The sequence below is a fragment of the Mixophyes fleayi genome, chromosome 3 (assembly GCF_038048845.1).
Source record: "Mixophyes fleayi isolate aMixFle1 chromosome 3, aMixFle1.hap1, whole genome shotgun sequence".
NCBI classification, from domain to species: Eukaryota; Metazoa; Chordata; class Amphibia; order Anura; family Limnodynastidae; genus Mixophyes; species Mixophyes fleayi.
The window spans coordinates 203,053,936-203,068,462 of record NC_134404.1 but is presented as its reverse complement, the minus strand read 5'-3'; the positions used below and the strand labels follow the sequence as shown (position 1 = coordinate 203,068,462).

At 39.3% G+C, this 14,527-nt stretch overlaps 1 protein-coding gene across 1 annotated transcript in view; it reads left to right on the top strand.

Annotated features, from left to right (window-relative positions):
• Window positions 1-14,527, top strand: part of TRDN (triadin) — a 535,205-nt gene that overhangs the window by 178,594 nt on the left and 342,084 nt on the right. Inside the window, exon 21 of the mRNA XM_075200931.1 lies at window positions 6,081-6,140. Within this exon, the coding sequence (XP_075057032.1) occupies window positions 6,081-6,140 (60 nt within the window). The remainder of the gene's footprint in view (window positions 1-6,080; window positions 6,141-14,527) is intronic.

Sequence of the window (14,527 nt, the reverse complement as noted above, 5' to 3'; positions counted from 1 at the left end):
ATAGCGCGGTCAGCAGCAGCAGGGCTCTGCGGTACACGGAGGTAACCAGTAGCAACCAATAGTTGTCAGTAGCGATGGAACACGGGAGAGCAGAGTAGACCAGGAGCTGTTGATCACGGAGAGTAGCAAATGGCAATGAGAGCAGCAGTCTCGAGGAAACACAGGAGAGCTGAGAAGAGACTGCAGTGCACAGGGGCAGCGGATAGGAATCAGCTAACTTGTCACGATGATGAACACAGGCGAGTTGTAGGCTGGAGGCTGTAGTGCACGGAAGCAGCGGATAGACATCAGCTAACAGTCACGATGATGAACACAGGCGAGTTGTAGGCTGGAGGCTGTAGTGCACGGAAGCAGCGGATAGCAATCAGCTCACGGACTTGATGAGGAACAGGTGAGTGGATGTAAAGTAACGGTTGGAGTGCACAGAGGCAGCGGGTAGGAACCAGCAAACAGTCACAGTGAAATATAATAGCGTGATGTGGATTAGAGAACTGTAGTGCACGGAGGCAGCGGATAGGAATCAGCAAACAGTCACAATGATAAGTAATAGCGTTGAAGTGGTTTGGAAGACTGTAGTGCACGGAGGCAGCGGATAGGAATCAGCTAACAGTCACGATGATACAGATGATGGTAGAAGTGGTATGGGAACCACAGAGGTAGAAGTGGTTTGGAAACCACAGGAATCAGCAGCGCTGAAAACACGAGGAATACAGGAACACCTTCAGAGACTCATAGGAAATGAGACTCCAAGATCAGGCAACGTGGTGTTGACCACAGGTGCTTAATATAGGGAGTGTTGCCTGATCTGCCAATTGAGTTAAAGGGACATACACTGAAGTATAGGAAAGGGCTGCGCATGCGCAGACCCTCAGGATGGAGGACGACCACGGTTCCTAAATGTCCGGGAAGAGGCACTCACAGTACGGTGAGTGACACTCAGACCCATTCCAGATACCCAGCATCCAATCCAGAAAATGAATAAACATATCTTGAGCATCATCCTCATCACCATTTATTTATATAGCGCCACTAATTCCGCAGCGCTGTACAGAGAACTCACTCACATCAGTCCCTGCCCCATTGGAGCTTACAATCTAAATTCCCTACACACACACTTAGACAGCAAGGGAGAGACCAGGGTCAATTTTGATAGCAGCCAATTAACTTAACAGTATGTTTTTGGAGTGTGGGAGGAAACCGGAGCACCCGGAGGAAACCCATGCAAGCACAGGGAGAGCATACAAACTCCACACAGATAAGGCCATGCTTGGGAATTGAACTCATGACCCCAGTGCTGTGAGGCAGAAGTCCTAACCACTAGGCCACTATGCTGAGCATGGAAAAATGTCTCTTTGTTCCACTGGAAAAGCATTATTTCTCCTTCATTGACCACAACTTTACATAGCATTTGTTCAACATACCATATGGAGTGCATCACGGCCACTCTACATAATACACCCTGGAGCTTCTAAAATAAATGGACCTCGTGGATAAAGTTTTATGAGGCTGAACCACCACTGAATACTGTTTGACACTCCCAGATTTCTAGTGAGCTACCCTCTATCAATCTTCAGTGACTCTCATCCCCTGCCCTCCCCACACCTTGCTTTACCTGCATGCTATCCATTTGCATTTTCACTACAAGGGAGAACTACCCTCAGGCCTCTGTTCTTTTCATATACTATTGTTTTTCCTCTACTTGTTTTAACCTACTATTTTACTTTTTTTATATTAATGGTGATGACTCTATCGATCATTCACTCTACCACCTATCCCCCCACTTAACTTCCCTTATACCTGTAATGGATGTGCATATTTATCTTTTTTTGTTATATATAATTCTATACTGTTCATATTTGTGTATTTTCACTTATTTCTATTTCATTACCCCTAAAAACCAATAAAAAAAAGTTTTTGTTCAAAAAATTATAATAAAGAGCTTGCACAAAATTTTCAGGGTGGCACCAGCTCACGAGAACACTAGCCCCAATGAAGGACAGTGTCAGGCAGCATCCTCCCTCCCTCTCCCCATTCCAATGAAAATCATAAAGTTTTGAGAATGACACAAGTATTGGTTTTCGCAAACTTTGCTGTTTTCAGTGTTTTTAGAACTTTTTTTTCAGATGTTGCTATGGGATACTGAAGTAAAATTACAAGCCTTTCATAAGTGTCAAAGAATTTATTGACAATTACGGTGGCTTAGTGGTTAGCACTTCTGCCTCACAGCACTGGGGTCATGAGTTCAATTCCCAACCATGACTTTATCTGTGTGGAGTTTGTATGTTCTCTCCATGTTTGGGTGGGTTTCATCTGGGTGCTCCGGTTTCCTCCCACACTCCAAAAGCATACTGGTAGGTTTATTGGCTGCTATCAAAATTGACCCTAGTCTCTCTCTCTCTCTCTATGTGTGGCTGTGCATGTTAGGGAATTTAGACTGTAAGCTCCAATGCGGCAGGGACTTATGCAAATGAGTTCTCTATACAGCGCTGTGGAATCAGTGGCGCTATATAAATAAATGGTGATGATGATGACAATTACATTAACTTTATGCAAAGAGTCAATATTTGTAGTGTTGACCCTTCTTTTTGAAGACCTCTGCAATTTGCCCTGGCAAGATGTCAATCAACTTCTTGGCCACATATTAACTGATGGCTACCCATTCTTGCCTAATCAATGCTTGGATTTTGTCAGAATTTGTGGGTTTTTGTTTGTCTACCCGCCTCTTGAGGATTGACCAGAAGTTCTCAATGGGATTAAGGTCTGGGAGTTTCCTGGCCATAGACCCAAAATTTTGATGTTTTGGTCCCCAAGCCACTTAGTTATCACTTTTGCCTTATGGCAAGGTGCTCCATCATGCTGGAAAAGCCATTATTCATCACCAAACTGTTCTTGGATGGTTGGGAGAAGTTGCTCTTGGAGGATGTTTTGGTACCATTCTTTATTCATGGCTGTGTTCTTAGGCAAAATTATGAGTGAGCCCACTCCTTTGGCTGAGAAGCAACCCCACACATGAATGTTCTCAGGATGCTTAACTGTTGGCATGACACAAGACTGATGGTAGTGCTCATCTTTCCGTCTCTGGACAAGCGTTTTTGCAGATGTTCCAAACAATCTGAAAGAGGATTCATCAGAGAAATTACTTTGCCCCAGTCCTCAGCAGTCCAATACCTGTACTGTTTGCAGAATATCAGTCTGTCCCTGATGTTTTTCCTGGAGAGAAGTGGCTTCTTTGCTGGCCTTCTTGACACCAGGCCATCCTCCAAAAGTCTTTGCCTCAGTGTGCGTGCAGATGCACTCACACCTGCCTGCTGCTGTTCTTGAGCAAACTCTGTACTGGTGGTGCCCGATCCCGCAGCTGAATCAATTTTTTCGGAGAAGTCCTGGTGCTTGCTGGATGTTCTTGGGCACTCTGAAGCCTTCTTCACAATGATTGAACCTCCCTCCTTGAAGTTCTTGATGATCCAATAAATGGCTGATTTAGGTGCAATCTTAATAGCAGCAATATCCTTGCCTGTGAAGCCCTTTTTGTGTAAAGCAATGATGACTGCACGTGTTTCCTTGCAGTTAAACATGGTTAACATAGGAAGAACAATGATTTCAAGCACTACCATTCTTTTAATGCTTCCAGTCTGTTATTCTAACTCAATTCGCATGACAGAGTGATCTCCAGCCTTATTCTCATCAACACTCTCACCTGTTATCGAAAGAATCACTGACCTGATGTCAGCTGGTCCTTTTGAGGCAGGGCTGAAATGCAGTGGAAATGTTGTTTTTGGGATAAAGTTCATTGTCATGGCAAAGAGGGATTTTGAAATTAATTGCAATTCATCCGATCACTGTTCATGACATTTTGGAGTATATGCAAATTACCATCATAAAAACTGAGGCAGCAGACTTTGTGAAAAATAATATTTGTGTCATTCTCAAAACATTTGGATATTACTGTATCAGTAATAAATGATTAATTATTAAGAGAAAAAAACTTGAGGCGGGCTCCAGCGCCGGACATTTCCGTAGCCTTGGGATGTTACTTGGTAAGATGCCAAGAGATAAAGGTAGATATTACATAAAAATGTATGCCTCTGGCAATAAAGAGGAACACCCTTCCCGCTATTCACAGGAAACAGACAATAATATCTCTTTCGGATACTTGAAATTGAAGAAATGTGGACTGGGTTTCAGGGTTTTTAATGTAGCACATATAGCAGGTAATAGAGACAAACATTTCTTTTGTAGTACAGGATAATACATTATCAACAATTAAATGAAATTGACCAAGACTGTCAGACAACTTTTTTATTAGGAAATATTGCTGATTATTTCTTTGGTTGAATGGATACTTAAGACTTATTGAAGTCAGGGTTGGTGGATATCTTTGTTGGATCATTGTTTTTGGAAAGGCTGAGGCTAATGAAACTTGACGTAAACTTAGATTAAACAGTTTGGAAAGCTTCTGAAATGTTCATTTTGTTTGTAGAATGCATGGTCTGGAATAGGGAAAAACTTAAAGATGGATTATGGGCAAGGACTAAGAAAAGGATAATAATCATGTGAAAGATGGGAGATATGAGAATGAACAGACAGTTATCGCAATAAAATAAAGAAAGGAAACTGAGTGAACAGAGATATGCATATATGGTATAATAACATGCTGAAAGACATTTTTTTTCTGAAAGATACATTGATTTTAAGCAAGTAAGGCTTCAAGAAATTTTGTGTCTAACTTATTTAAAGGACTCTCCAGCAATTTGAAGGCGTTTTGATGGCATACTCTAGGGTGTAGCATCAACATGAGCTGTCTTACAGGCCTAGCCAAAATAATACCTATTAATCATCATCATCATCATCAGCAGCTAATTTGTACAGAGAACTCACTCACATCAGTCCCTGCCCCATTGGTGCTTACAGTCTAAGTTACCTAACATATACACACACATAAACACACACAGACTAGGGTCAATTTGATTGCAGCCAATTAACCTACTAGTATGTTTTTAGAGTGTCAGAGAAAACCAGAGCACCCAAAGGAAACCCAGGCAAACGTGGGGAGAACATGCAAACTCCACACAGACAATGCTATGGTCGGGAACTCATGACCCCAGTGCTGTGACGCAGAATCACTAACCACTAAGCCACTGTGCTGCCCATTTTAATTTATTTGATTTCTAAACAATCAATTATGCAATGGTAAAAAATGCCTAGGATGGCACTTAATGAAGGCAAGAGATAGCTCTGTGTATAATTAGCAAAGATATGTCAATAAAGACCAAACATACTTAGATAAAATTAGAACTTTTACAACTACAATTCATCTATCAAGAAAATGTAAAAAAAAAGATGCAATAATGGCTTCTAAAACATTTTTAACAAATGTTGATCACAGTTATATTGTTCTTTAATACAGGAAACATTTATTTTAATTTACATTTGTCATGATGTAATTTAGCACTCTGTAAGCTGCTTGATATAACATGTCTTTTACAAATGACCTTTATTTTAACTGGCAACCAATTAATGAGTTCTAGTTTAATGCATGTAATCCTTCACACTACTCGCTGTATGTGCTCAGGGTGTGGATCTCCACAGCTTGAAATTTCAAAGCAATAATCCATTATTTAAGTAGTAACACTCCAGGATGTCGGCCATTAAATTATTCAAAGAAACGTAACCGTAAATTTGGCTTTTGTTAAAAACTGACCACACTTAACATAACAAGACAAATAATGGAACTTTCAAAGTCACCTAGAAATTATATTTTGCAGAAATGCTGTGTACTATATGCCCTACATTTATATGTACTCATGAACCAGTTTATTTTTGTTGTTATATTACTATTGTTTAAAACTAATTTTCATTGCTCACTAGATAGCGTGTACTTTACATAAAAAAATAACATTCATTATAAATTATCTTTGCGTCTGCTAGATTTTTCTTCAGCCACATTAATAATTAATATGTTAAGTAATCTGTGGCATTATTGTGGGCCATAATGAAGTGCTATATTCTCATGTACGTAAACATGAATTTAACTTTAAGATAATTTACTATAGTTGACTATATACTTTTTTTTTTATTCCTAGAAGATGGTAAGCAGCCTATGACTCCTGCAATTCCCACAGCAAAAGCTTCACTTATAAAAGGTATTTCACTTTATTTTGAAACTAAAATATTTAGTTTATTGTTTTTTAACTAATAGAAGTAAATGAAGAAAGTAATAAAGAATGTCATAATCTGTTATAATTTGCAATAAAGATTTGTGTATGGAAGAACACTACATTTTTGCACATTATTCTGAGAAAAAGCCTTGCTACTTGTTGTGCACATCCTGCTTTAATAGTCCAATCTTGACTGTTCCCCTATATTGAATTCACCTTCATCAACTTATGTTATTTAGACCAGCTTTTCTCAAGTCTGGTCCTCGGGACACTGTTAGAGGTCCCATCAAAACAGATGGAATATGTTGCCATATAAACGCATAATACTATCTTGGGATGCAAGTAGATGTGCAAGGGGTACATATTAATTTATTATTTTGCACATAAGGAAAATACTGGCTTTTTTTCATGTACCACAGAAATACTTAATAGCTTTATTTTTACACTGAAATTTAAAGTTGATCTAGGACCTGCCCTTCCACAACTATAAATCTGTCCCCAAATTTTAAATTTATCACCCCCCCCCCCCCAATGCAACATGGTTTTGCAAAGTTGCAAAAAAATTTTTACTTTATTTTCCCTAATGAATCAGGCCCATTTTGTATTACTGCTGTAGTCCCTTGAAGCCCCGGTGTGTTCATAAGATAGTATAGCTAATAGCAACCACCACTCAGAGATGAAGGAGATTAGGCTTTCCGACTGCTACAATGGAATATGTGTAACTAAATGTGCAGCCCCTGTCATCTCAGTTGCCCCATTTAATACACACTTTCCATGGTATATCACTTCAACCTCCAGCCCAATCTTATTGTCCAGTGATGAAAAGTGCCAGCTACTTCTTATATTTTTTTGGTGTCATTGCTATGAGAGAGGGACCCCCAAATATGTACAGGAAAAGTATTAATAAAGTAGGAGAGCTCTCCAATATAGTCAGCTCATTTGTGTTACTGTTAAGGGCTATAGGCTCATAGATACATTTACTGAGACAGATATTTTGTGCAGCAAGCACAGCTTGGAGTACTTTAAGACATCAATCGCACATGATATTATTTGTACACCCACAACAAATCATTGGCTCAGTGGTGTGTAGCTGGTTGTCACCATTCCATATTGTCATGAATGAACAGTTTTGGCAGTAGGATTTGACAAAGTCAGAAGTAAAGAGATTACCCAAGGTTTACACAATTAGACGCAGTCTGAATTGGACCAGAGGCTTCAATTTGTAAGGGTTTTTTGCATTCACTTTCGTCCTACTATTAAAAAATAATAAACACATGTTTGAGTCCTTTCTTTTAATCACTTTAATTAAGAGTGAATCTAATAATATGAGATGGTCAATTAGATTCATTAAGCTCTCTCTTCTGTTGATTGAATAAATTTGAATCTAATGAAGTAAAAAATATTCTGGCAAAAGTCAAAAATATTTTAGTAACTCATGAAAATACTTAGGCACAATCACTAAAGAATTGTTGGAAAACAAATCAATGTGGTACAAATTAAAATTTATTAACTACTGTATAGTTTGTGGAGTGGTAAATGGATCTTTTACATAGCTTCAGCTTTAGTGAAAATCTGCAAAATCCGAAAATATGGCACTATACAGGAAGACAAGAAACCAAATGTACAGCTTTCAACTATTATAAATCTAATATATAAATGCTTAGTGGCGTCTGTCTGTCTGTGTGTGTGTGAAAAAAAAAAACCAAGTTGCAGCGCCACCTGCTGGGCAGAGTTATACACTGACCTACTAAATTCTTAGTGTGTGTGGGGAAAAAAATTCAAAAAGGGCTGAAATTTGGTAGGGCTCAAACTCATTTTCGTGAGGTAATTTGAACTCATGAACACACATGTGTAGAGGCGTGCGTTAGTGTGTGTGTGTGTGTAAAAAACTATTTTCTCAGAAAGGGCTCATCCAATTGACCTGAAATTTGGTATACTGACATTATTTGACAAAAAAATTAGAATAGTCAAGTCAGTTAACTTCCATCATCCCCCCTTCCCCCCATGGGAGGGGTAGTAAAGGCTAAATTTACGAGTTGAGGGGTCAAACTCATTTTCGTTAGGTAATTTTACCTCATGAACATACATTAAAAAGGCGGCTTGCGTCGGGAAGTAACGCTCTTCCCCTGAGGAGGCCTGGGCTAGGCCCAAATGCATGACAAGAACCTTTTTAAGACCTTAAGTAGCTTGATTTGACTAGAATGCATGAGTATCATGCACGGGTTAACTTGTATATTATAGTTTGTCATGACATATTTGCACAGTGGGTCTGATTGATTAAGGCTTGCAAAAATAACGTATTACTTTTTCAAAGCACACATAAATCGGTTATGCGCACGTCTATATTCAACAAGGAACAGATGTAAAGAAACGTCTGCTGATGAATATAGGTCTAGGTCTGGTCTACTCTAAAAGACCATACACTGCAGGATACGTCCAATACAAATGTGGAATATAAAGTTACAATAGAACTAAGAGAAAAACGATTCAATTAATGTCACCTGTTAATAATATAATAATGAATGACAAAACATTTAAATAACAAAGTATTTTTCTTCCATAAAATACATTTATTAGGATATTATATAAGTCTACTATTCTTAATATGCATTTTTACAATTGCTCCTGATTGCAAGCATATGTTCTAACATGCATACACAGCCGTCATCGCTATCACTTGGCACGTACCTCTAAGATGCCCAAAACTTGAATCGGGCACTGCTACATGCACTTGAGCTTGGCACGCCCTTACTGTACATTGACTATGTGCGTACGTTTATTCCCCTTCCCGTTTCACCTTTGACATTGTAGGCTGTAGTAAGAGTACTTTGTACTCAAAGATGAATTAGATGTTGCTGCGTTCACTGATGTATAGTTCAGTTCTTGGTATGTGCAGTGCGATTTTATTCAAAATATGGCATTTATGCACATTTACGCTTCTTAATGAATCAGGCCCAGTATGTGCATTGTTTTACATTTTTCCTACCTTTTAAGTTTCATTATTGGGCTCAAAGTCCTTATTGTTTTGTCTACTGGATGTGTAAATTCCTTGTTATTTTGATATCACTGGCATAAGGTTTTAAAACTCCTCAAGTCATTTATAGTTAAGTTCACCTAACAGAAAATTATAAATTTGGATATGCCACATATAATTTCCAGAAAAAAATGTTTTATTAGTATTTCCCTCAGGAACTTTGGTCCTGGCAGTGTTTTTGTTTTTAAAAATTACAAACTAATCAGTAGCAATTATTTTGTTCTGTGTGCTGTATACTTTTGAATACTACTATGATTATATACCAGGAGCACATCCTGGTTTGAATGCAAATGGCCTGACCGGTTAGATGTGTAGGACATCTGCTGACAGTACACAAACTCTGAACGGAGGTTGGTTAACTGACTGCATCTCTCCCAACATTCCAAAATGTAAAAGTTAGGATAAATTAGGCGGCCCCCAATACTTCCAGTCTACCAAGCCAAACTTGTTTGCCATTGATAATAGTGGAACTACCTCATAGAAAAGTTTTGTTGGGCAAGGGATAATTTTTTCCCATTGTGACTACTAGTTATGTTTTAATCTATCTTGAAATGTATTGTGTAACCTGCAAATGATCGTCCCTTTGTGCTTTTAGATTAACCCACCACACAGTCAGTTGACTTTTAGTCTGCCATCACTATAATACATGATGGACAGATGTGTACTGAGTTTCATATCATTTTTATTCTATGATGTATAATATGATTATTCTACATATATGCAATTCTCAGTGAATGTGTCAAATTAAGAAATTAATCTTGGTGTTATATTGTACATAATCATCTATCATATGGATGTCTCATCATATCACTAGGGATTATTGGAGATTAGTCTATAAAACTTGAATCATAAAACAATAAATGTTTTGATGCAGATTATTGCCATCCTTACAAGAGACATTATGCTTTATTGCTAAAAATGATGGGAGATGGGTCTTTTGAAACCATACTAATAGCTCTTATGGTGACACATTATGGTGACACAATGCCAATTTAACATTACTGACAATGGAATTAACATAGGGTATATAATGTTTAGTAGTGTACCTGTAATGATTTTTTTATTTATTAAATGATACAAAGTTTAAAACACTGTTATAAGGTTTTACCAATGTTTATATAATAGATATTTAAAACTTCATAAACATGTAACAGAATAAGAATAATGTTAAATGTTTTTTCCCCTTCTGTGCGTTATTGCTGGGAATGCCACTAGTAGTTATACAAATCTAATTTGAGCTATGCTTTTGAAAAAATTATAATGACAATAACCAATAAGGTTTCTACACCCTCTATAGAAACACCTTTGCATTATTTATATTGCATTATCTATACATTTTATTCCATAGTTTTTACTGGTAAAACCAGTGGATTATTAAATGTACATTAAATGATGTACAAGTATAGTTAGTACCCGTCTACCTATAATTTGGTGGTCATTGAGACCAGGGCCAGGGTTGGAGTTGCATTTATGTACAGCTCCACTCTGATAACACTTTTTTATTGCTGCCCCAATCATGCTTGGTGCCTATGGTGGGTATGTGGCAGGGATTGCTGGGGTTTATAATTTCACAACACCTATTAAGCCACAGGTTGACCAGGGTACTAATCCCATAAGCGATTTGCTTATGGGATTTTAAATCGCTCCAAATCACTCAAGATCACTGGCAATTTTATGTGCAAAGTCGCCACACATATTAACCAGCGATTTTTACATTCCAAAATCCAATGTCCGCCAATGTTTGTTGATTTTCAAACACTTATCCCGCCAGTTGTTTAGTCAAACTCACCCGAGATTCAACAGAAACTCGTCCAAGATTTATCAGAAAAAAACACCCATGTTGTTAGAGCTATCTGGCCATTCTTAACAGGAAACACAATAGAAGTTTTAATTATGAAGGTTATCATGATTTCTTGTTTAGAGGGGCAAAAATTATTATTAATTATTGCAGGTCAAATAATTTTATGAATAAATTAGTTGGCCAAATTTCATTTATTATTATATGTAAGGTATTTTTTATTATTACACTATAGTGCCATACTATTTCAATACCAGTGGGGCAATAATTGTTTTTTCTTATGTGGCAACACTTAATTTTTCCAGATGGGCGCACCATTTAAAGTACATACTTGTGGTACTCCAAGTGGCAGCATGCACTTGTTCCCATATATCAGGTTGGTTCTGCAAGAGATCATCATCATCATTATTTATTTATATAGCGCCACTGATTCTGCAGCGCTGTATAGAGAACTCATTCACATCAGTCCCTGCCCCATTGGAGCTTACAGTCTAAATTTTCACACACAAACACACAGACAGAGAGAGAGAAACTAGGGCCAAATTTGATAGCAGCCAATTAACCTACTAGTATGTTTTTGGAGTGTGGGAGGAAACCGGAGCACCCGGAGGAAACCCACGCAAACACAAGGAGAACATACAAATTCAACACAGATAAGGCCATGGTCGGGAATTGAACTCATGACCCCAGCGCTGTGAGTCACAGAAGTGCTAACCACTTAGCCACCGTGCCACCAGAGATGGGGCCAATTGATTTATTACTAAGGCAGTAAAAACTTGTAGATTCAAATGGATGAGATTTTGGGTTTCAATAAAGGGGGTTGCCCATTGCAGAGCTTTCGCTGTAAAGTTGGATAACAGGAAGTATACCTGCTTACGTCGGTTATTAACAAGATCTGGTACAGAGGGAAAAAAGACAAACAAAACTTTGTAAGGGGACTATATTGTGCAATGTCCACCTGCCTGTGCAGTCTTTGCCACAGCCATTGTCATTAACTGCCATTGATGGCAAACCTATCACCAATGGTTCCCTCATGAACATTACTGTCTGAGGTTGGCTGTTGGTAGGAGTTCTTCACTCCAAATGGAACCAGTTCCTGAATCTACCACATGAACCCCATCATTTTGGGGCTACCTTGTTTGAGGACCCATTCCCCCTCAGTTCAACTGCATCTCACACAATTGACTTTCTGGGGATCTTTCTGCAGCAAGTAATGTCTGTCCACGGTATGTCCCCCTGAACCCTTGATATCATGTCATATGCTCTCCCCTAAGCCTGTTCTACTCCTGCAAGGAGCTCAACCCAAGTCTTGGCCCTCAGGGACTATTGCTGCTTTCAGTGCTCTAAGGAAAGCCTTCTACTAGGCCTTGGTAGTTATACAGCCTGAGCAACTCCACCCTTGTTCTCAAGCTTGATGACTCCTCAGTGGGAGTAGTGGCAGTCCTATCCCAAAAGTCTTCCTCTAGTACTTTCCACCCATGTGCCTTCTTCTCCAAAATGTTTCTCAGAGCAAAAAGAACTACGGCATTGGGGACAAGGAACTTCTTGTGGTAAAGACAGCACTGGAGGCGAGGCACCACCTGCTAGAGGGAGCCAAACACTCGGTCTTGGTTTTCACCAATCACAAAAACCTCACTTACCTTCAAACCACTCAGTGTCTAAATCCATGGCAGGCCCAGTGGTCATTTTTCTTTCCACATATTAAATTTATTTGGACATATTGACTATGCACCAAGAACCTCAAGGCTGATGCTCTTTCCTGATCATTTGATAACTCTGACCTTCTGTCCTCTCCCAACCTCAAACAAATTATAATTCCCTCTCATATTGTGGCTTTGATGGGAATATCAGTGAAGATGCCACCTACAGGTCGTTCCTTCTCAGCTCCCAATGTTCACAACAAAGTCCTAATTTGGGCTCATAATTCCAAATTTGCAGGCGACACTGGGGTTAAAAAAAAAGGAACACTCTTATCCCGATATTACTGGTGACCCTATTTCCACTTCGATGTACTCAAATATGTCCAAGCCAGTGACACCTGTGCCCGGCACAAGATACATTGACAGTCCCCTCCGGGTATGCTTTTCCCTATTCTCGATTCTTCCTGGTCCAGTATCTCAATGGACTTTATCTCTGAGTTACCAGTGAGTTGTGGTTTCATCACTATTTGGGTTGTGGAAGATCGGTTCTCAGAGATGGCTCACTTTTTTCCTCTAAAAGTATTGCAAACTGTCTCCGAACTTGCCTCTCTTTCATTAAAGATATCTTCCATCTCAACGGGTGTCCACAGGAGATCATCTCAGATCAAGGATTCCAGTTCATCTCCAGGTTTTGGAGGCTTTTCTGTAAGAGCTAGGGGATCAATCAAAAAGTTCTCTTTGGGGGTACCATCCCCAAACTAATGGCTAGACAGAGCAAGTCAATCAAGACCTGGATCTGTTCTTACGTTGTTATTCTTCAGAGAATAAGCCCTCTTAGAACGACCTGCTTATTTAGGCAGAATTCACTTATAACAACTATCTCCATGAATCCACCGGGACCACAACTTTCTTTGTAATATGGTACACATTCTATTCTGCTTAACCACCTCGATGTCCTATTCCACCGTTCCATCAGCGGACTGGCTCACCCATGACTTTTCCCAAAATTCAACGAAAAATCTCTACGGTACAAGCAAGCTGTAGATCAGCGGTGAGGAACCATTCCACTGTTCCAAGTGGAAGATAGAGTTTGGCTTTCCACCTGTAACCTGAAACTCTGAGTACCATCCATGAAATTTGCTCCTCTCTTGATTGGTCAATTCCGCATTTCCCATGTCATCAATTCCATCTCTTCCAAACTTCACTTACCCTCAACTTGTAAGAACTATAACGCATATTTCTCTGTTGAAAGCTCTAGTCCTCAGCAAGCTTTTTAAAAAGCCCTCCTTTCCTTCTCTTTGTAGAATGGATACTAGCAACAAAAATGAGGTTTAACAAATTCAGAACTTTTGGACCCTCTGAAGAAGACCCCAAGACTTGGTTCATTGGAAAGGTTGCGGTCCAGAGGAGAGATACTGGGTTGATGAGAAGGACCTCCATGCTCCTCGCCTGTTGGCTAGGTTTAACAGAAAATTCTAGCATTCTATTCTGATGAGAAGGAAGGAGGGGAGTACTTCAGTCGTCGTCCCTGCTCCTTTCCAGCTGCTCAGAGACTCAACTCCCACCTGGCCATCCCTGGACCCCTCTATGTATGAATGTCTTATTGCCTAGATTGCTCTGTTCTCGATGGTAGGCAGTGTCATCAAAATTCTAATTGGGGAACCTATATAAGGAGGACTCTGGCACTCTTATGGTGTATTATGCATTTCAACTCCAGCACTTACCTGTTCCGGTTTCCTGCTCTTGATTCCTGTTGTAATTTCTTCTTTTAGACTTCCGCTTTGTTTCTGACTATCCCTTGAATCCCGATTCTGTCTGCTTACCTGTTTGACTTTGACATTTGGCTTTCCGGACCTCTCTTCAGATTCTGCGCTGCTACCACGCTCCCGTTTGGAATTTG